The 23662-nt window shown below is 53.0% G+C and overlaps 2 protein-coding genes across 3 annotated transcripts; both read left to right on the top strand.

Annotated features, from left to right (window-relative positions):
* Positions 1-1530: 1530 nt before the first annotated feature.
* Positions 1531-16386, top strand: LOC116406956 (myoD family inhibitor-like). 2 transcript variants are annotated; one of them, XM_031892158.1, is made up of 5 exons: positions 1531-1875; positions 10203-10300; positions 10388-10531; positions 14914-15195; positions 16044-16386. In XM_031892158.1, exons 2-4 carry the CDS (start codon positions 10210-10212, stop codon positions 15183-15185), a joined length of 507 nt encoding a protein of 168 aa, XP_031748018.1. In that variant the 5' UTR covers positions 1531-1875; positions 10203-10209; the 3' UTR covers positions 15186-15195; positions 16044-16386. The 2 variants fall into 2 exon arrangements, with proteins under 2 accessions (XP_031748018.1, XP_031748019.1); XM_031892159.1 differs by lacking the exon at positions 14914-15195.
* Positions 16387-19006: 2620 nt separating this feature from the next.
* LOC116406712 lies at positions 19007-23662 on the top strand. The gene is made up of 3 exons (XM_031891395.1): positions 19007-19159; positions 22409-23001; positions 23285-23662. Exons 1-3 carry the CDS (start codon positions 19091-19093, stop codon positions 23568-23570), a joined length of 948 nt encoding a protein of 315 aa, XP_031747255.1. The 5' UTR covers positions 19007-19090; the 3' UTR covers positions 23571-23662.

Genomic DNA, 23662 nt, shown 5'->3' with positions numbered 1-23662 from the left:
ATACAAATATACAGAGAAGGAATGTTCTGGGCACACAATAAGCTGTACCCCCATACTGTACTGTCTAAGGGAAACACTATGGCACCCCCTACCCATATGTATAAATACAAATATACAGAGAAGGAATGTTCTGGGCACACAATAAGCTGTACCCCCATACTGTACTGTCTAAGGGAAACACTATGGCACCCCCTACCCATATGTATAAATACAAATATACAGAGAGGGAATGTTCTGGGCACACAATAAGCTGTACCCCCATACTGTACTGTCTAAGGGAAACACTATGGCACCCCCTACCCATATGTATAAATACAAATATACAGAGAGGGAATGTTCTGGGCACACAATAAGCTGTACCCCCATACTGTACTGTCTAAGGGAAACTCTATGGCACCCCCTACCCATATGTATAAATACAAATATACAGAGAGGGAATGTTCTGGGCATACAATAAGCTGTACCCCCATACTGTACTGTCTAAGGGAAACACTATGGCACCCCCTACCCATATGTATAAATACAAATATACAGAGAGGGAATGTTCTGGGCACACAATAAGCTGTACCCCCATACTGTACTGTCTAAGGGAAACACTATGGCACCCCCTACCCATATGTATAAATACAAATATACAGAGAAGGAATGTTCTGGGCACACAATAAGCTGTACCCCCATACTGTACTGTCTAAGGGAAACACTATGGCACCCCCTACCCATATGTATAAATACAAATATACAGAGAGGGAATGTTCTGGGCACACAATAAGCTGTACCCCCATACTGTACTGTCTAAGGGAAACACTATGGCACCCCCTACCCATATGTATAAATACAAATATACAGAGAGGGAATGTTCTGGGCACACAATAAGCTGTACCCCCATACTGTACTGTCTAAGGGAAACACTATGGCACCCCCTACCCATATGTATAAATACAAATATACAGAGAGGGAATGTTCTGGGCACACAATAAGCTGTACCCCCATACTGTACTGTCTAAGGGAAACTCTATGGCACCCCCTACCCATATGTATAAATACAAATATACAGAGAGGGAATGTTCTGGGCATACAATAAGCTGTACCCCCATACTGTACTGTCTAAGGGAAACACTATGGCACCCCCTACCCATATGTATAAATACAAATATACAGAGAGGGAATGTTCTGGGCACACAATAAGCTGTACCCCCATACTGTACTGTCTAAGGGAAACACTATGGCACCCCCTACCCATATGTATAAATACAAATATACAGAGAAGGAATGTTCTGGGCACACAATAAGCTGTACCCCCATACTGTACTGTCTAAGGGAAACACTATGGCACCCCCTACCCATATGTATAAATACAAATATACAGAGAAGGAATGTTCTGGGCACACAATAAGCTGTACCCCCATACTGTACTGTCTAAGGGAAACACTATGGCACCCCCTACCCATATGTATAAATACAAATATACAGAGAGGGAATGTTCTGGGCACACAATAAGCTGTACCCCCATACTGTACTGTCTAAGGGAAACACTATGGCACCCCCTACCCATATGTATAAATACAAATATACAGAGAGGGAATGTTCTGGGCACACAGTACAGGGTGTATGAGAGGGGAGTGGGGAGAGGCTGCCCCTATGTTTCCTGTTGTTCTATATAATCAGTGTTTCCCTGCTGGGGATGCTCCCCTCTCCCCGTTGCTGTTTCCATGCCCCCCCCCCGCAGGGCTCAGGATGCTGTGACGCCAGCGCTGCGGGTTAATAACACTCGTTAGTGTAAGTGGATGTGAGTGACAGTCGGAGGGTGTGAAGCTTCGCTCACTGACAGGCAGAGGGGCTGCTGGTTGGGTCGGCGATCAGGAGCGGGAGAGAAAGGTAAGGAATGGGCCGGGGCAGTTTTACGGGGAGGGGGCACATAGTGGTAACATGGGGCAGTAACATCACTTACAGGGGTTAGAGTGTGAGAGGGGTAACGGAATACTGTACAGGTGTGAGAGGGGTAAGACACAGGTATGGGAGAGGGGTAAGAGACAGGTGTGGGAGAGGGGTAAGAGACAGGTGTGGGAGAGGGGTAAGAGACAGGTGTGGGAGAGGGGTAAGAGACAGGTGTGGGAGAGGGGTAAGAGACAGGTGTGGGAGAGGGGTAAGAGACAGGTGTGGGAGAGGGGTAAGAGACAGGTGTGGGAGAGGGGTAAGAGACAGGTGTGGGAGAGGGGTAAGAGACAGGTGTGGGAGAGGGGTAAGAGACAGGTGTGGGAGAGGGGTAAGAGACAGGTGTGGGAGAGGGGTAAGAGACAGGTGTGGGAGAGGGGTAAGAGACAGGTGTGGGAGAGGGGTAAGAGACAGGTGTGGGAGAGGGGTAAGAGACAGGTATGGGAGAGGGGTAAGAGACAGGTGTGGGAGAGGGGTAAGAGACAGGTGTGGGAGAGGGGTAAGAGACAGGTGTGGGAGAGGGGTAAGAGACAGGTGTGGGAGAGGGGTAAGAGACAGGTGTGGGAGAGGGGTAAGAGACAGGTGTGGGAGAGGGGTAAGAGACAGGTGTGGGAGAGGGGTAAGAGACAGGTGTGGGAGAGGGGTAAGAGACAGGTGTGGGAGAGGGTAAGAGACAGGTATGGGAGAGGGGTAAGAGACAGGTATGGGAGAGGGTAAGAGACAGGTATGGGAGAGGGTAAGAGACAGGTGTGGGAGAGGGGTAAGAGACAGGTGTGGGAGAGGGGTAAGAGACAGGTGTGGGAGAGGGGTAAGAGACAGGTATGGGAGAGGGGTAAGACACAGGTATGGGAGAGGGTAAGAGACAGGTGTGGGAGAGGGGTAAGAGACAGGTATGGGGAGGGGTAAGAGACAGGTATAGGGAGCAGTAAGAGACAGGTACGGGAGAGGGGTAAGAGACGGGTGTGGGAGAGGGGTAAGAGACGGGTGTGGGAGAGGGGTAAGAGACAGGTGTGGGAGAGGGGTAAGAGACAGGTAAGGGAGAGGGGTAAGAGACAGGTGTGGGAGAGGGGTAAGAGACAGGGGTGGGAGAGGGGTAAGAGACAGGGGTGGGAGAGGGGTAAGAGACAGGGGTGGGAGAGGGGTAAGAGACAGGTAAGGAGAGGGGTAACAGAGAGGTGTGGGAGAGGGGTAAGAGACAGGTGTGGGAGAATGGTAAGAGACAGGTGTTTGAGAGGGGTAAGAGACAGGTGTGGGAGAGGGGTAAGATACAGGTGTGGGAGAATGGTAAGAGACAGGTGTTTGAGAGGGGTAAGAGACAGGTGTGGGAGAGGGGTAAGAGACAGGTGTTTGAGAGGGGTAAGAGACAGGTGTGGGAGAGGGGTAAGAGACAGGTAAGGGAGAGGGGTAAGAGACAGGTGTGGGAGAGGGGTAAGAGACAGGTGTGGGAGAGGGGTAAGAGACAGGTGTGGGAGAGGGGTAAGAGACAGGGGTGGGAGAGGGGTAAGAGACAGGTGTGGGAGAGGGGTAAGAGACAGGTGTGGGAGAGGGGTAAGATACAGGTAAGGAGAGGGGTAACAGACAAGTATGAGAGAGGGGTAAGAGACAGGTATGGGGAGCAGTAAGAGACAGGTACGGGAGAGGGGTAAGAGACAGGTGTGGGAGAGGGGTAAGAGACGGGTGTGGGAGAGGGGTAAGAGACGGGTGTGGGAGAGGGGTAAGAGACAGGTGTGGGAGAGGGGTAAGAGACAGGTGTGGGAGAGGGGTAAGAGACAGGGGTGGGAGAGGGGTAAGAGACAGGTGTGGGAGAGGGGTAAGAGACAGGGGTGGGAGAGGGGTAAGAGACAGGGGTGGGAGAGGGGTAAGAGACAGGTAAGGAGAGGGGTAACAGAGAGGTGTGGGAGAATGGTAAGAGACAGGTGTGGGAGAATGGTAAGAGACAGGTGTTTGAGAGGGGTAAGAGACAGGTGTGGGAGAGGGGTAAGAGACAGGTAAGGGAGAGGGGTAAGAGACAGGTATGGGAGAGGGGTAAGAGACAGGTGTGGGAGAGGGGTAAGAGACAGGTAAGGGAGAGGGGTAAGAGACAGGTAAGGGAGAGGGGTAAGAGACAGGTGTGGGAGAGGGGTAAGAGACAGGTGTGGGAGAGGGGTAAGAGACAGGTAAGGGAGAGGGGTAAGAGACAGGTGTTTGAGAGGGTAAGAGACAGGTGTGGGAGAGGGTAAGAGACAGGTGTGGGAGAGGGGTAAGAGACAGGTGTGGGGAGAGGGGTAAGAGACAGGTGTGGAGAGGGGTAAGAGACAGGTGTGGAGAGGGGTAAGAGACAGGTGTGGGAGAGGGGTAAGAGACAGGTGTGGGGAGAGGGGTAAGAGACAGGTGTGGGAGAGGGGTAGAGAGGTGGGGAGGGAGAGACAGGTGTGGGAGAGGGGTAAGAGACAGGTGTGGGAGGGTAGAAGGTGGGAGAGGGTAAGAGACAGGTGTGGGAGAGGGGTAAGAGACAGGTGTGGGAGAGGGTAAGAGACAGGTGTGGGAGAGGGGTAACAGACAGGTGTGGGAGAGGGGTAAGAGACAGGTGTGGGAGAGGGGTAGAGACAGGTGTGGGAGAGGGGTAAGAGACAGGTGTGGGAGAGGGTAAGAGACAGGCGTGGGAGAGGGGTAAGAGACAGGTGTGGGAGAGGGGTAAGAGACAGGTGTGGGAGAGGGTAAGGACAGGTGTGGGAGAGGGGTAAGAGACAGGTGTGGGAGAGGGGTAAGAGACAGGTGTGGGAGAGGGGTAAGGACAGGTGTGGAGAGGGTAAGAGACAGGTGTGGGAGAGGGGTAAGAGACAGGTGTGGGAGAGGGGTAAGAGACAGGTGTGGGAGAGGGTAAGAGACAGGTGTGGGAGAGGGGTAAGAGACAGGTGTGGGAGAGGGGTAAGAGACAGGTGTGGGAGAGGGGTAAAAGACAGGTGTTTGAGAGGGGTAAGAGACAGGTGTGGGAGAGGGGTAAGAGACAGGTGTGGGAGAGGGGTAAGAGACAGGTGTGGGAGAGGGGTAAGAGACAGATGTGGGAGAGGGGTAAGAGAACGGGGTGGGAGAGGGGTAAGAGACAGGTGTGGGAGAGGGGTAAGAGACAGGGGGAGGGGTAAGGGTAGGGAGAGGGGTAAGAGACAGGTAAGGGAGAGGGGTAAGAGACAGGTGTGGGAGAGGGGTAAGAGACAGGGGTGGGAGAGGGGTAAGAGACAGGTGTGGGAGAGGGGAAGAGACAGGTGTGGGAGAGGGGTAAGAGACAGGTGTGGGAGAGGGGTAAGGGGTAAGAGACAGGTGTGGGAGAGGGGTAAGAGACAGGTGTGGGAGAGGGGTAAGAGACAGGTGTGGGAGAGGGGGGTAAGAGACAGGTGTGGGAGAGGGGTAAGAGACAGGTGTGGGAGAGGGGTAAAAGACAGGTGTGGGAGAGGGGTAAGAGACAGGTGTGGGAGAGGGGTAAGAGACAGGGGTGGGAGAGGGGTAAGAGACAGGTGTGGGAGGGGGGTAAAAGACAGGTGTGGGAGAGGGGTAAGAGACAGGGGTGGGAGAGGGGTAAGAGACAGGTGTGGGAGAGGGGTAAGAGACAGGTGTGGGAGAGGGGTAAGAGACAGGGGTGGGAGAGGGGTAAGAGACAGGTGTGGGAGAGGGGTAAGAGACAGGTGTGGGAGAGGGGTAAGAGACAGGTGTGGAGAGGGGTAAGAGGACAGGTAAGGGAGAGGGGTTAAGAGACAGGTGTGGAGAGGGGTAAGAGACAGGTGTGGGAGAGGGGTAAGAGACAGGGGTGGGAGAGGGGTAAGAGACAGGTGTGGGAGAGGGGTAAGAGACAGGTGTGGGAGAGGGGTAAGAGACAGGTAAGGGAGAGGGGTAAGAGACAGGTGTGGGAGAGGGTAAGAGACAGGTGTGGGAGAGGGGTAAGAGACAGGTGCAGGGAACAGCTCTCTGCGGTCAGGAAAGGGTTCCGTGTGAGTGGGGCGCCCGCGCAGCTGCTCCTCCCGTTCCCAATGCAGAAAGCGCAGCAGCCAAACTGCTCTCGAGGAAATGCGAATCTTTATTTATAATTCATTGTGCTGAATGTGCGGCTCCGGCCTTCCCACAATCCCCCGGGGTATTTATCCCATGGCATACACTGGGCCCGGGGTATTTATCCTATGGCATTCCCCTGGGGTTGTACCCACACACTGGGGCTGGGGTATTTATCCTATGGCATTCCCCTGGGGTTGTACCCACACACTGGGGCCGGGGTATTTATCCTATGGCATTCCCCTGGGGTTGTACCCACACACTGGGGCCGGGGTATTTATCCTATGGCATTCCCCTGGGGTTGTTCCCACACACTGGGGCCGGGGTATTTATCCTATGGCATTCCCCTGGGGTTGTACCCACACACTGGGGCCGGGGGTATTTATCCTATGGCATTCCCCTGGGGTTGTACCCGCACACTGGGGCCCGGGGTATTTATCCTATGGCATTCCCCTGGGGTTGTACCCACACACTGGGGCCGGGGTATTTATCCTACGGCATTCCCCTGGGGTTGTACCCACACACTGGGGCCGGGGTATTTATCCTATGGCATTCCCCTGGGGTTGTACCCGCACACTGGGGCCCGGGGTATTTATCCTATGGCATTCCCCTGGGGTTGTACCCGCACACTGGGGCCGGGGTATTTATCCCATGGCATACACTGGGGTTGTACCCACACACTGGGGCCCGGGGTATTTATCCTATGGCATTCCCCTGGGGTTGTACCCACACACTGGGGCCCGGGGTATTTATCCTATGGCATTCCCCTGGGGTTGTACCCACACACTGGGGCCCGGGGTATTTATCCTATGGCATTCCCCTGGGTTGTACCCACACACTGGGGCCCGGGGTATTTATCCTATGGCATTCCCCTGGGGTTGTACCCACACACTGGGGCCCGGGGTATTTATCCTATGGCATTCCCCTGGGGTTGTACCCACACACTGGGGCCCGGGGTATTTATCCTATGGCATTCTCCTGGGGTTGTACCCACACACTGGGGCCGGGGTATTTATCCTATGGCATTCCCCTGGGGTTGTACCCACACACTGGGGCCGGGGGTATTTATCCTATGGCATTCCCCTGGGGTTGTACCCGCACACTGGGCCCGGGGTATTTATCCTACGGCATTCCCCTGGGGTTGTACCCACACACTGGGGCCGGGGTATTTATCCTATGGCATTCCCCTGGGGTTGTACCCGCACACTGGGGCCGGGGTATTTATCCTACGGCATTCCCCTGGGGTTGTACCCACACACTGGGGCCGGGGTATTTATCCCATTGCATACACTGGGGCCCGGGGTATTTATCCTACGGCATTCCCCTGGGGTTGTACCCACACAGTGGGGCCGGGGTATTTATCCTACGGCATTCCCCTGGGGTTGTACCCGCATAGTGGGGCCGGGGTATTTATCCCATGGCATTCCCCTGGGGTTGTACCCGCACACTGGGGCCGGGGTATTTCTCCCATGGCATACACTGGGGCCGGGGTATTTATCCCATGGCATACACTGGGGCCCGGGGTATTTATCCTATGGCATTCCCCTGGGGTTGTACCCACACACTGGGGCCGGGGTATTTATCCTATAGCATTCCCCTGGGGTTGTACCCGCACACTGGGGCCCGGGGTATTTATCCTATGGCATTCCCCTGGGGTTGTACCCACACACTGGGGCCCGGGGTATTTATCCTATGGCATTCCCCTGGGGTTGTACCCACACACTGGGGCCGGGGTATTTATCCTATGGCATTCCCCTGGGGTTGTACCCGCACACTGGGCCCGGGGTATTTATCCTACGGCATTCCCCTGGGGTTGTACCCACACACTGGGGCCGGGGTATTTATCCTATGGCATTCCCCTGGGGTTGTACCCGCACACTGGGGCCGGGGTATTTATCCTACGGCATTCCCCTGGGGTTGTACCCACACACTGGGGCCGGGGTATTTATCCCATGGCATTCCCCTGGGGTTGTACCCCACACACTGGGCCGGGGTATTTATCCCATGGCATTCCCCTGGGGTTGTACCCACACACTGGGGCCGGGGTATTTATCCCATGGCATTCCCCTGGGGTTGTACCCGCACACTGGGGCCGGGGTATTTATCCCATGGCATTCCCCTGGGGTTGTACCCACACACTGGGGCCGGGGTATTTATCCTACGGCATTCCCCTGGGGTTGTACCCACACAGTGAGGCCGGGGTATTTATCCCATGGCATACACTGGGGCCGGGGTATTTATCCCATGGCATACACTGGGGCCCGGGGTATTTATCCTACGGCATTCCCCTGGGGTTGTACCCACACACTGGGGCCGGGGTATTTATCCTATGGCATTCCCCTGGGGGTTGTACCCACACACTGGGGCCGGGGTATTTATCCTATGGCATTCCCCTGGGGTTGTACCCACACACTGGGGCCCGGGGTATTTATCCTATGGCATTCCCCTGGGGTTGTACCCACACACTGGGGCCCGGGGTATTTATCCTATGGCATTCCCCTGGGGTTGTACCCACACACTGGGGCCGGGGTATTTATCCTATGGCATTCCCCTGAGGTTGTACCCACACACTGGGGCCGGGGTATTTATCCTATGGCATTCCCCTGGGGTTGTACCCGCACACTGGGGCCGGGGTATTTATCCTATGGCATTCCCCTGGGGTTGTACCCACACACTGGGGCCGGGGTATTTATCCTATGGCATTCCCCTGGGGTTGTACCCACACACTGGGCCCGGGGTATTTATCCTATGGCATTCCCCTGGGGTTGTACCCACACACTGGGGCCCGGGGTATTTATCCTATGGCATTCCCTGGGGTTGTACCCACACACTGGGGCCGGGGTATTTATCCTATGGCATTCCCCTGGGGTTGTACCCACACACTGGGGCCGGGGTATTTATCCTATGGCATTCCCCTGAGGTTGTACCCGCACACTGGGGCCGGGGTATTTATCCTATGGCATTCCCCTGGGGTTGTACCCGCACACTGGGGCCGGGGTATTTATCCTATGGCATTCCCCTGGGGTTGTACCCACACACTGGGGCCGGGGTATTTATCCTATAGCATTCCCCTGGGGTTGTACCCACACACTGGGGCCCGGGGTATTTATCCTATGGCATTCCCCTGGGGTTGTACCCACACACTGGGGCCGGGGTATTTATCCTATGGCATTCCCCTGGGGTTGTACCCACACAGTGGGGCCGGGGTATTTATCCTATGGCATTCCCCTGGGGTTGTACCCACACACTGGGGCCGGGGTATTTATCCTATAGCATTCCCCTGGGGTTGTACCCACACAGTGGGGCCGGGGTATTTATCCTACGGCATTCCCCTGGGGTTGTACCCACACAATGGGGCCGGGGTATTTATCCTACGGCATTCCCCTGGGGTTGTACCCACACACTGGGGCCGGGGTATTTATCCTATGGCATTCCCCTGGGGTTGTACCCACACACTGGGGCCCGGGGGTATTTATCCTATGGCATTCCCCTGGGGATGTACCCACACACTGGTGCCGGGGTATTTATCCTATGGCATTCCCCTGGGGTTGTACCCACACACTGGGGCCCGGGGTATTTATCCTATGGCATTCCCCTGAGGTTGTACCCGCACACTGGGCCCGGGGTATTTATCCTATGGCATTCCCCTGGGGTTGTACCCACACACTGGGCCCGGGGTATTTATCCTATGGCATTCCCCTGGGGTTGTACCCACACACTGGTGCCGGGGTATTTATCCTATGGCATTCCCCTGGGGTTGTACCCACACACTGGGCCCGGGGTATTTATCCTATGGCATTCCCCTGGGGTTGTACCCACACACTGGGCCCGGGGTATTTATCCTATGGCATTCCCCTGGGGTTGTACCCACACCCCGGGTATTTATCCTATAGCATTCCCCTGAGGTTGTACCCGCACACTGGGCCCGGGGTATTTATCCTATGGCATTCCCCTGGGGTTGTACCCACACACTGGGCCCGGGGTATTTATCCTATGGCATTCCCCTGGGGTTGTACCCACACCCCGGGTATTTATCCTGTGGCATTGGCCTTGGGATGTTCCCACACTACCCCCTCTGTATGTTTGGCAGTGCCAGTATGAGCGAGGGGCCCCTGGAGATGGGGCAATTAATGCTGCCCAGTAGCTTTACCCCCTCTGTATGTTTGGCAGTGCCAGTATGAGCGAGGGGCCCCTGGAGATGGGGCAATTAATGCTGCCCAGTAGCTTTACCCCCTCTGTATGTTTGGCAGTGCCAGTATGAGCGAGGGGCACCCTGGAACTCCCGGGAACCTTCCAGCCATAAGCGGCGGCGCCAGGATCTCAGCAGAACCCCCCGAGACGCCTGGAGGTACCGTGTGGGGGCAGGAGGGGGCAGGAGGGGGCAAGGGTTGGCAGCAGCGTTACCCCATCAGCCTGTGCCCTGTGTTTCCTACAGATACAGAGGAGAATGATCCCCGGGGGGCCCGACTCAGCCCAGAACCGACCTGCCCCAAACACCAGAACCGGGGCTCCTCCAGGAGGAAGAAAACCCAGGGCCCCAAACTGTCAGCCAGACACATAGAACAGGCAGCGGGGGATGGTAAGTCTGGGGGGCGGGACGGGGTGTGTAAGCGCCATTGGTGGATAGGATGGGGGGAGGGGCATACACTGGGAAGAAGGTGTCATTTATGGGTTCAGTGGAATGGGCACCCCCAGGGCTAGTGAGTAAGGAGATGTACCTGCTGGGGCTGGGAGTTATGGAATGGGGAGTTGGGGGTAAGTTGGGAATAAAGACAAGCGATGGTTAATGGGATATTGGGTAGAGAATGGTGAGTAGGGATGGGTTGGTTAGGGGTGAGTAGTTATGGAATGGGGAGATGGGATAGGTTGGTTAGGGGTGAGTAGTTATGGAATGGGGAGATGGGATAGGTTGGTTAGGGGTGAGTAGTTATGGAATGGTGAGTAGGGATGGGATGGTTAGGGGTGGGTAGTTATGGAATTGGGAGATGGGATAGGTTGGTTAGGGGTGAGTAGTTATGGAATGGGGAGATGGGATAGGTTGGTTAGGGGTGAGTAGTTATGGAATGGTAAGTAGGGATGGGTTGGTTAGGGGTGAGTAGTTATGGAATGGGGAGATGGGATAGGTTGGTTAGGGGTAAGTAGTTATGGAATGGTAAGTAGGGATGGGTTGGTTAGGGGTGAGTAGTTATGGAATGGGGAGATGGGATAGGTTGGTTAGGGGTGAGTAGTTATGGAATGGGGAGATGGGATAGGTTGGTTAGGGGTGAGTAGTTATGGAATGGGGAGATGGGATAGGTTGGTTAGGGGTGAGTAGTTATGGAATGGTGAGTAGGGATAGGTTGGTTAGGGGTGAGTAGTTATGGAATGGTGAGTAGGGATAGGTTGGTTAGGGGTGAGTAGTTATGGAATGGTGAGTAGGGATGGGTTGGTTAGGGGTGAGTAGTTATGGAATGGTGAGTAGGGATGGGTTGGTTAGGGGTAAGTAGTTATGGAATGGTGAGTAGGGATGGGTTGGTTAGGGGTGAGTAGTTATGGAATGGTGAGTAGGGATGGGTTGGTTAGGGGTGAGTAGTTATGGAATGGTGAGTAGGGATAGGTTGGTTAGGGGTGAGTAGTTATGGAATGGTGAGTAGGGATGGGTTGGTTAGGGGTGAGTAGTTATGGAATGGTGAGTAGGGATGGGATGGTTAGGGGTGGGTAGTTATGGAATTGGGAGATGGGATAGGTTGGTTAGGGGTGAGTAGTTATGGAATGGGGAGATGGGATAGGTTGGTTAGGGGTGAGTAGTTATGGAATGGTGAGTAGGGATGGGTTGGTTAGGGGTGAGTAGTTATGGAATGGGGAGATGGGATAGGTTGGTTAGGGGTGAGTAGTTATGGAATGGTGAGTAGGGATGGGTTGGTTAGGGGTAAGTAGTTATGGAATGGTAAGTAGGGATGGGTTGGTTAGGGGTGAGTAGTTATGGAATGGGGAGATGGGATAGGTTGGTTAGGGGTGAGTAGTTATGGAATGGGGAGATGGGATAGGTTGGTTAGGGGTGAGTAGTTATGGAATGGGGAGATGGGATAGGTTGGTTAGGGGTGAGTAGTTATGGAATGGTGAGTAGGGATAGGTTGGTTAGGGGTGAGTAGTTATGGAATGGTGAGTAGGGATGGGTTGGTTAGGGGTGAGTAGTTATGGAATGGTGAGTAGGGATAGGTTGGTTAGGGGTGAGTAGTTATGGAATGGTGAGTAGGGATGGGTTGGTTAGGGGTGAGTAGTTATGGAATGGTGAGTAGGGATGGGTTGGTTAGGGGTAAGTAGTTATGGAATGGTAAGTAGGGATGGGTTGGTTAGGGGTGAGTAGTTATGGAATGGGGAGATGGGATAGGTTGGTTAGGGGTGAGTAGTTATGGAATGGGGAGATGGGATAGGTTGGTTAGGGGTGAGTAGTTATGGAATGGGGAGATGGGATAGGTTGGTTAGGGGTGAGTAGTTATGGAATGGTGAGTAGGGATGGGATGGTTAATGGGTTAGTAGTTATGGAATGGGGAGATGGGATAGGTTGGTTAGGGGTGAGTAGTTATGGAATGGGGAGATGGGATAGGTTGGTTAGGGGTGAGTAGTTATGGAATGGGGAGATGGGATAGGTTGGTTAGGGGTGAGTAATTATGGAATGGTGAGTAGGGATGGGTTGGTTAGGGGTGAGTAGTTATGGAATGGTGAGTAGGGATAGGTTGGTTAGGGGTGAGTAGTTATGGAATGGTGAGTAGGGATGGGTTGGTTAGGGGTAAGTAGTTATGGAATGGTAAGTAGGGATGGGTTGGTTAGGGGTGAGTAGTTATGGAATGGGGAGATGGGATAGGTTGGTTAGGGGTGAGTAGTTATGGAATGGGGAGATGGGATAGGTTGGTTAGGGGTGAGTAGTTATGGAATGGTGAGTAGGGATGGGATGGTTAATGGGTTAGTAGTTATGGAATGGTGAGTAGGGATAGGTTGGTTAGGGGTGAGTAGTTATGGAATGGTGAGTAGGGATGGGTTGGTTAGGGGTGAGTAGTTATGGAATGGTGAGTAGGGATAGGTTGGTTAGGGGTGAGTAGTTATGGAATGGTGAGTAGGGATGGGTTGGTTAGGGGTAAGTAGTTATGGAATGGTAAGTAGGGATGGGTTGGTTAGGGGTGAGTAGTTATGGAATGGGGAGATGGGATAGGTTGGTTAGGGGTGAGTAGTTATGGAATGGGGAGATGGGATAGGTTGGTTAGGGGTGAGTAGTTATGGAATGGTGAGTAGGGATGGGATGGTTAATGGGTTAGTAGTTATGGAATGGGGAGATGGGATAGGTTGGTTAGGGGTGAGTAGTTATGGAATGGGGAGATGGGATAGGTTGGTTAGGGGTGAGTAGTTATGGAATGGTGAGATGGGATAGGTTGGTTAGGGTGAGTAGTTATGGAATGGGGAGATGGGATAGGTTGGTTAGGGGTGAGTAGTTATGGAATGGGGAGATGGGATAGGTTGGTTAGGGGTGAGTAGTTATGGAATGGCGAGTAGGGATGGGATGGTTAGGGGTGAGTAGTTATGGAATGGGGAGATGGGATAGGTTGGTTAGGGGTGAATAGTTATGGAATGGGGAGATGGGATAGGTTGGTTAGGGGTGAGTAGTTATGGAATGGTGAGTAGGGATAGGTTGGTTAGGGGTGAGTAGTTATGGAATGGTGAGTAGGGATGGGTTGGTTAGGGGTAAGTAGTTATGGAATGGTGAGTAGGGATAGGTTGGTTAGGGGTGAGTAGTTATGGAATGGTGAGTAGGGATGGGTTGGTTAGGGGTAAGTAGTTATGGAATGGTAAGTAGGGATGGGTTGGTTAGGGGTGAGTAGTTATGGAATGGGGAGATGGGATAGGTTGGTTAGGGGTGAGTAGTTATGGAATGGGGAGATGGGATAGGTTGGTTAGGGGTGAGTAGTTATGGAATGGTGAGTAGGGATGGGATGGTTAATGGGTTAGTAGTTATGGAATGGTGAGTAGGGATAGGTTGGTTAGGGGTGAGTAGTTATGGAATGGTGAGTAGGGATGGGTTGGTTAGGGGTGAGTAGTTATGGAATGGTGAGTAGGGATAGGTTGGTTAGGGGTGAGTAGTTATGGAATGGTGAGTAGGGATGGGTTGGTTAGGGGTAAGTAGTTATGGAATGGTAAGTAGGGATGGGTTGGTTAGGGGTGAGTAGTTATGGAATGGGGAGATGGGATAGGTTGGTTAGGGGTGAGTAGTTATGGAATGGGGAGATGGGATAGGTTGGTTAGGGGTGAGTAGTTATGGAATGGTGAGTAGGGATGGGATGGTTAATGGGTTAGTAGTTATGGAATGGGGAGATGGGATAGGTTGGTTAGGGGTGAGTAGTTATGGAATGGGGAGATGGGATAGGTTGGTTAGGGGTGAGTAGTTATGGAATGGTGAGATGGGATAGGTTGGTTAGGGGTGAGTAGTTATGGAATGGGGAGATGGGATAGGTTGGTTAGGGGTGAGTAGTTATGGAATGGGGAGATGGGATAGGTTGGTTAGGGGTGAGTAGTTATGGAATGGTGAAATGGGATAGGTTGGTTAGGGGTGAGTAGTTATGGAATGGGGAGATGGGATAGGTTGGTTAGGGGTGAATAGTTATGGAATGGGGAGATGGGATAGGTTGGTTAGGGGTGAGTAGTTATGGAATGGCGAGTAGGGATAGGTTGGTTAGGGGTGAGTAGTTATGGAATGGGGAGATGGGATAGGTTGGTTAGGGGTGAGTAGTTATGGAATGGCGAGTAGGGATGGGTTGGTTAGGGGTGAGTAGTTATGGAATGGGGAGATGGGATAGGTTGGTTAGGGGTGAGTAGTTATGGAATGGGGAGATGGGATAGGTTGGTTAGGGGTGAGTAGTTATGGGTTGGTGAGTAGAGAGCGCTGGGGGGGGGGAGGAACCATGTGACCATAACCTTCTCTTTCCCCGTCAGTCTCAGATCTCTCGGCATCTCTGCTCCTGGCCTGTCTTTTCTGCCACTTCTCTGACTGTCTCGTCCTGCTCCCTGGGACATGTGACCTAGGCCTGCGCTGTCTCTGCTGCTCCCAGTCTCCCTCCAGCTGTCTCTCAGCCTTCCCTGACCTGTGCTGCTGTCTCTCTCCTTCCGCCTGTTCCAACACCGACTGCGGCTGCCTGGATATGTGCCAGCATACGGCCGAGTGCCTGGAGTTTGCCATGGAGGTCTCCGAGCTGTGCTACCGCTAACTGCCCCCGGGTACCCCGTCTGTCTGTCTGTCTACCCCGCTGCTTGCACCCTAGTCATGCCAAGTAACCAACCTCACCATCTGTGCCCCCTACACATTGTGTTAGGAACCACTGCCCTTACAGCTAACTGCCCCTTGTCTGTGGCACAGGGACTCCCTGCCCCTTACAGCTAACTGCCCCTTACAGCTAACTGCCCCTTGTCTGTGGCACAGGGACTCCCTGCCCCTTACAGCTAACTGCCCCTTACAGCTAACTGCCCCTTGTCTGTGGCACAGGGACTCCCTGCCCCTTACAGCTAACTGCCCCTTACAGCTAACTGCCCCTTACAGCTAACTGCCCCTTACAACTAACAGTAGCAGAGAGGGTTATGGGTACAAGGAAGAGGCTCCCAGCAGGGGGGGTATGGGGGGTAGGGGGCACAGGGCTATTGGTTACAATTGGGGTCAGCAGTGGGACTGAGGTTTCTCTGCAGATTTGGGGGGATTGTGGGGTGCTGGGGCCCCCAGGTTTTGGCTGCTGGGGGGTAATACAGGGGGGCTCCCCTTGGCCCTTTGGGGTTAATAGAAGTGTAGAGCTCACACATAGGGGGCGCTAGAGACAAACACACCCAGTGTCTCTATTCTCATTGCAGTGCCATGTGATTGTGGGGTGCTGGGGCCCCCAGGTTTTGGCTGCTGGGGGGTAATACAGGGGGGCTCCCCTTGGCCCTTTGGGGTTAATAGAAGTGTAGAGCTCACACATAGGGGGCGCTAGAGACAAACACACCCAGTATTCTCATTGCAGTGCCATGTGATTGTGGGGTGCTGGGGCCCCCAGGTTTTGGCTGCTGGGGGGTAACAGTCTCTTTCTGTTTGTTAGACAGCTGCGCTCTCTGCCTCTTGGCCGGGCTGTTCTGTGAGGCCTCCATGCTGTGCTCTGCCCTGCTGGCCTGTGTGAGCTGTGGCCCCTGCGCTGATGGGGCCCCGTGTTGCTCCCCCTGTTCCTCCGGCTGCGCCTCAGTGGGGGGCTCCCTGTGCGACTGTCTAACGGCGAGTGAGGGGTGTCGCTCCTCCGACTGCCTGGATCTGTGCCTGGAGTGCTGCGCTCTCTGCTTCCCCTCCTGACCCGCCCCATGCCCCGCCCCCAGGGGGCCCCCCAGTCTGTGCATGACTTTTATATTCCCTCTGTCCGACCAACGCAATAAACAGCAACTTTCCTACCAGCACCTGTTTCCCTCTCTCATTATTTCCTTTTAGCCCAGCGGGGGGGGGCACTGGCCCTTCCTGCCCCACCCTCCCCCACTGTGGGTAAAGCCCTTACCCACCCCCCCATCAAAGTTGTGCCAGCGTGGGGCCCCATCCCTAACTGGCACCTTCCCAGCAACTAATGGTACCGACCCAGTCACACCTTATTCTCTCTTATGGGGGGGCACAGTCCCCCTCATCATCATCATCTATATATCTATGTGTATGGGCTGTACCCCCATACTGTACTGTCTAAGGGAAACACTATGGCACCCCCTACCCATATGTATAAATACAAATATACAGAGAGGGAATGTTCTGGGCACACAATAAGCTGTACCCCCATACTGTACTGTCTAAGGGAAACACTATGGCACCCCCTACCCATATGTATAAATACAAATATACAGAGAGGGAATGTTCTGGGCACACAATAAGCTGTACCCCCATACTGTACTGTCTAAGGGAAACACTATGGCACCCCCTACCCATATGTATAAATACAAATATACAGAGAGGGAATGTTCTGGGCACACAATAAGCTGTACCCCCATACTGTACTGTCTAAGGGAAACACTATGGCACCCCCTACCCATATGTATAAATACAAATATACAGAGAGGGAATGTTCTGGGCACACAATAAGCTGTACCCCCATACTGTACTGTCTAAGGGAAACACTATGGCACCCCCTACCCATATGTATAAATACAAATATACAGAGAGGGAATGTTCTGGGCACACAATAAGCTGTACCCCCATACTGTACTGTCTAAGGGAAACACTATGGCACCCCCTACCCATATGTATAAATACAAATATACAGAGAGGGAATGTTCTGGGCACACAATAAGCTGTACCCCCATACTGTACTGTCTAAGGGAAACACTATGGCACCCCCTACCCATATGTATAAATACAAATATACAGAGAGGGAATGTTCTGGGCACACAATAAGCTGTACCCCCATACTGTACTGTCTAAGGGAAACACTATGGCACCCCCTACCCATATGTATAAATACAAATATACAGAGAGGGAATGTTCTGGGCACACAATAAGCTGTACCCCCATACTGTACTGTCTAAGGGAAACACTATGGCACCCCCTACCCATATGTATAAATACAAATATACAGAGAGGGAATGTTCTGGGCACACAATAAGCTGTACCCCCATACTGTACTGTCTAAGGGAAACACTATGGCACCCCCTACCCATATGTATAAATACAAATATACAGAGAAGGAATGTTCTGGGCACACAATAAGCTGTACCCCCATACTGTACTGTCTAAGGGAAACACTATGGCACCCCCTACCCATATGTATAAATACAAATATACAGAGAGGGAATGTTCTGGGCACACAATAAGCTGTACCCCCATACTGTACTGTCTAAGGGAAACACTATGGCACCCCCTACCCATATGTATAAATACAAATATACAGAGAAGGAATGTTCTGGGCACACAATAAGCTGTACCCCCATACTGTACTGTCTAAGGGAAACACTATGGCACCCCCTACCCATATGTATAAATACAAATATACAGAGAGGGAATGTTCTGGGCACACAATAAGCTGTACCCCCATACTGTACTGTCTAAGGGAAACATTATGGCACCCCCTACCCATATGTATAAATACAAATATACAGAGAAGGAATGTTCTGGGCACACAATAAGCTGTACCCCCATACTGTACTGTCTAAGGGAAACACTATGGCACCCCCTACCCATATGTATAAATACAAATATACAGAGAGGGAATGTTCTGGGCACACAATAAGCTGTACCCCCATACTGTACTGTCTAAGGGAAACACTATGGCACCCCCTACCCATATGTATAAATACAAATATACAGAGAGGGAATGTTCTGGGCACACAATAAGCTGTACCCCCATACTGTACTGTCTAAGGGAAACACTATGGCACCCCCTACCCATATGTATAAATACAAATTTACAGAGAAGGAATGTTCTGGGCACACAATAAGCTGTACCCCCATACTGTACTGTCTAAGGGAAACACTATGGCACCCCCTACCCATATGTATAAATACAAATATACAGAGAAGGAATGTTCTGGGCACACAATAAGCTGTACCCCCATACTGTACTGTCTAAGGGAAACACTATGGCACCCCCTACCCATATGTATAAATACAAATATACAGAGAGGGAATGTTCTGGGCACACAATAAGCTGTACCCCCATACTGTACTGTCTAAGGGAAACACTATGGCACCCCCTACCCATATGTATAAATACAAATATACAGAGAGGGAATGTTCTGGGCACACAATAAGCTGAGCCCAGTGTATTTGCCCATAGAGACTGAGCCCAGTGTATTTGCCCATAGAGGCTGAGCCCAGTGTATTTGCCCATAGAGACTGAGCCCAGTGTATTTGCCCATAGAGACTGAGCCCAGTGTATTTGCCCATAGAGACTGAGCCCAGTGTATTTGCCCATAGAGACTGAGCCCAGTGTATTTGCCCATAGAGACTGAGCCCAGTGTATTTGCCCATAGAGGCTGAGCCCAGTCCCTGCCCCCCCAGGGATGCTGTCACATTGCAGTAGGGGGCGGTGCTCCCATTCCCCCTCCCACTCCCCCAGCTGGTCTTCGCTCTGTGTTTGCAGCGGTTGCAGCTTCTGTAGCCCGGGCAGCCTCATTCGCTTGGATGATGGGCCCCTGGTTCCTGCTGGTGGCTGTCACTGCCTGTGTGAGTGCCCCGGGTACCCTTGCCAAGGTGAGTACCAATTCCCGCCTGTGGGTCATTCTGTGCCTGCGTCATGCCCCGTGTATCTGCCTCCCTGCCCCCCTCTCCGGCGGCTCCATGGATACTGACACGGGGTGGGTGGCAAATACCCCCTCCTTCTGCACCTTGTACAGCGAGGCTTTGCTCTAAATGGGCACCTGATGCCCCCAGCCCTGGCATTGCTCCCTGTCTGATTGCCCCTCGGTGCCTGTCTGATTGCCCCTTTGTGCCTGTCTTATTGCCCCTCAGTGCCTGTCTGATTGCCCCTCTGTGCCTGTCTGATTGCCCCTCTGTGCCTGTATGGGCAGCCATGTAGCCCTCACTGCTGGCCCCTCCCTCCATGCTGTATGTCCAGCCCCTGCACCTGGGGGGGGGGGGGAATAGTACCTGCCCCAGTGAGCAGAACCAAGGGGGCATTTGAAACTGGTATCACTTATATTAACCTCTACTGTATCTACTTATCTAACCCACTGAGCCCCCTGTACCCCCAGGGTCCCCAACAGTCACAGGGTCCCCTTTCTCTATAGCTTCTGTCTCTTATCAGTATCAGGATGTAGGATAGGACTTGGTCTGGTCAGATTGGACATGGTCTGCTAGGATAGGACATGGTCTGCTAGGATAGGACATGGTCTAGTAGGAAATTACTTGGTCTGGTAGGATAGGACTTGGTCTGGTCAGATTGGACATGGTCTGCTAGGATAGGACATGGTCTGCTAGGATAGGACATGGTCTAGTAGGAAATGACTTGGTCTGGTAGGATAGGACATGGTCTGGTAGGATAGGACTTGGTCTGGTAGGATAGGACTTGGTCTGGTAGGAAATGACTTAGTCTGGTAGGATAGGACATGGTCTGGTAGGATAGGACATGGTCTGGTAGGATAGGACTTGGTCTGGTAGGATAGGACTTGGTCTGGTAGGATAGGACTTGGTCTGGTAGGATAGGACATGGTCTGCTAGGATAGGACATGGTCTGCTAGGATAGGACATGGTCTAGTAGGAAATTACTTGGTCTGGTAGGATAGGACTTGGTCTGGTCAGATTGGACATGGTCTGCTAGGATAGGACATGGTCTGCTAGGATAGGACATGGTCTAGTAGGAAATGACTTGGTCTGGTAGGATAGGACATGGTCTGGTAGGATAGGACTTGGTCTGGTAGGATAGGACTTGGTCTGGTAGGAAATGACTTGGTCTGGTAGGATAGGACATGGTCTGGTAGGATAGGACATGGTCTGGTAGGATAGGACTTGGTCTGGTAGGATAGGACATGGTCTGGTAGGATAGGACATGGTCTGGTAGGATAGGACTTGGTCTGGTAGGATAGGACATGGTCTGGTAGGAAATGACTTGGTCTGGTAGGATAGGACATGGTCTGGTAGGATAGGACATGGTCTGGTAGGAAAGGACTTGGTCTGGTAGGATAGGACATGGTCTGGTAGGATAGGACTTGGTCTGGTAGGATAGGACATGGTCTGGTAGGATAGGACATGGTCTGGTAGGATAGGACATGGTCTGGTAGGAAATGACTTGGTCTGGTAGGATAGGACATGGTCTGGTAGGATAGGACTTGGTCTGGTAGGAAAGGACTTGGTCTGGTAGGATAGGACATGGTCTGGTAGGATAGGACATGGTCTGGTAGGATAGGACATGGTCTGGTAGGATAGGACATGGTCTGGTAGGATAGGACATGGTCTGGTAGGAAAGGACATGGTCTGGTAGGATAGGACTTGGTCTGGTAGGATAGGACATGGTCTGGTAGGATAGGACATGGTCTGGTAGGATAGGACATGGTCTGGTAGGAAAGGACTTAGTCTGGTAGGATAGGACATGGTCTGGTAGGATAGGACATGGTCTGGTAGGATAGGACTTGGTCTGGTAGGATAGGACTTGGTCTGGTAGGATAGGACTTGGTCTGGTAGGATAGGACATGGTCTGCTAGGATAGGACATGGTCTGCTAGGATAGGACATGGTCTAGTAGGAAATTACTTGGTCTGGTAGGATAGGACTTGGTCTGGTCAGATTGGACATGGTCTGCTAGGATAGGACATGGTCTGCTAGGATAGGACATGGTCTAGTAGGAAATGACTTGGTCTGGTAGGATAGGACATGGTCTGGTAGGATAGGACTTGGTCTGGTAGGATAGGACTTGGTCTGGTAGGAAATGACTTGGTCTGGTAGGATAGGACATGGTCTGGTAGGATAGGACATGGTCTGGTAGGATAGGACATGGTCTGGTAGGATAGGACATGGTCTGGTAGGATAGGACTTGGTCTGGTAGGATAGGACATGGTCTGGTAGGATAGGACATGGTCTGGTAGGATAGGACATGGTCTGGTAGGATAGGACTTGGTCTGGTAGGATAGGACTTGGTCTGGTAGGATAGGACATGGTCTGGTAGGATAGGACATGGTCTGGTAGGATAGGACATGGTCTGGTAGGATAGGACATGGTCTGGTAGGATAGGACATGGTCTGGTAGGATAGGACTTGGTCTGGTAGGCTAGGACTTGGTCTGGTAGGATAGGACATGGTCTGGTAGGATAGGACATGGTCTGGTAGGATAGGACATGGTCTGGTAGGATAGGACATGGTCTGGTAGGATAGGACATGGACTGGTAGGATAGGACATGGACTGGTAGGAAAGGACATGGTCTGGTAGGATAGGACTTGGTCTGGTAGGATAGGACTTGGTCTGGTAGGATAGGACATGGTCTGGTAGGATAGGACTTGGTCTGGTAGGATAGGACACGGCCTGGTAGGATAGGACACGGTCTGGTAGGATAGGACATGGTCTGGTAGGATAGGACTTATTCTGGTAGGATAGGACATGGCCTGGTAAGAAAGGACTTGGTCTGGTAGGATAGGACATGGTCTGGGGGTTTAGGACTTGGTCTGGTAGGATAGGACATGGCCTGGTAAGAAAGGACTTGGTCTGGTAGGATAGGACATGGTCTGGTAGGATAGGACTTGGTCTGGTAGGATAGGACATGGTCTGGTAGGATAGGACTTATTCTGGTAGGATAGGACATGGCCTGGTAAGAAAGGACTTGGTCTGGTAGGATAGGACATGGTCTGGGGGTTTAGGACTTGGTCTGGTAGGATAGGACATGGCCTGGTAAGAAAGGACTTGGTCTGGTAGGATAGGACATAGTCTGGTGGGATAGGACATGGTCTGGTGGGATAGGACTTGGTCTGGTAGGAAGGGATGAGCTCTGTTTGAAGAAGATCTGTTTTCCTTGTAGCCGCTGGGGAGTGTCTCCCACGATGATCTGGGCATGTCCCACCGGTTCCGCAGGAGCGTGCCAGCCAACCTTCCTTATGATGTAGACATGATGCCATACTTATCCTCGGAGTCCCTACAGGAGGAGGCTTTGTACCCAGACATAAACCCAGTGCTGCTCTCCAGGTTATCAGCCTTCCCCCAGGAGGCATTACTGGCAGCCATGGAACGCTCTGGGTCCAATAACCGGGCAGAACCTCTGCAGGACAACCTGGCTCTGCAGCAGCTGCTGGAAGACGGACAGCGGAGAGACAAAGAGGCCCTGTACCTGGCCAACCTCTTGCACCTGTGGAACCAGATCAATCAGGGCCGGGGCTTCCCAGACCAACTGCAACCCCCCCGAGGGTCTCTGCAGAGAGACAGAGAGGCCCTCAGGTCCTACCAAGATTATGATGAGACCGCGTTGGCCCCCCGCTCCGTCAGACCCCAGGTCCCCAGGAACCAAATGGCTCAGAGTCGCTACCGACAGGATGGTGGGTACCAAGCGACTGCTCCCCAACTGCCACAGGAGGAGGTCGGAGAGGACGGGGTCCCCATGGACGAGGAGATGTTACGGTAAGAACTTTTGGGGTTCTCCCATTGCCCTTATTCACCAGTTTGGGGTGGGGCAAGTGATGGTGCCCTCAGAGCTTCCATTCAGGCAGTTACTCCTCCGAAGCCACTGGGTCGGCCGGTGCCAGCACCTTGGGCAGGATTTGGATCGGGCAAGTGAATTTATAGACCTGGGTAACTGAGGGCAACATCTGTGTTTATTATGGGTTTTGGTTCAGTATCGGTGCCGATGATCCAAACCCGGTGGATCCCACGGCCATGACCTTCCTTCCATTGGTCCATACAGGTTCCTGGTGACCCGAGTTCTCTCGGCAATGAGTGAAGCGGAGATGCCCCAGCGCCTGTCGCCCCCCCCTGCTCGCCGGCTGCGCCGATCTCTGGCTGAAAACCCCCCAGGAGACCCCCCCACCAACCTCCTGCGCATCAAGCGGCCCGACAGCCCCCCCGAGCCTGACTACGTGCCCAGTGGGCTACTGCGCCGGAAGCGCATTGATGGAGACCTGGAGGCCCGGCCCGGCCACTACGCTGAGCAGAGATTCGCTGAGCAGCTTCTCAAGTACCTCCCAGACTAATTGCCCCCACCCCAGGGCGGCACGTGACTCTATTGCCCCCCATCTACTCTAATACACCCAGACCTGCCTCCCTTTCCCTACAGTACTGCCCC

Source organism: Xenopus tropicalis, chromosome 8 (genome assembly GCF_000004195.4).
Source record: "Xenopus tropicalis strain Nigerian chromosome 8, UCB_Xtro_10.0, whole genome shotgun sequence".
In the NCBI taxonomy this organism is placed as follows: Eukaryota; Metazoa; Chordata; class Amphibia; order Anura; family Pipidae; genus Xenopus; species Xenopus tropicalis.
Note: the sequence above shows the minus strand (reverse complement) of the source record. Positions and strands in the feature narration are given on the sequence as shown.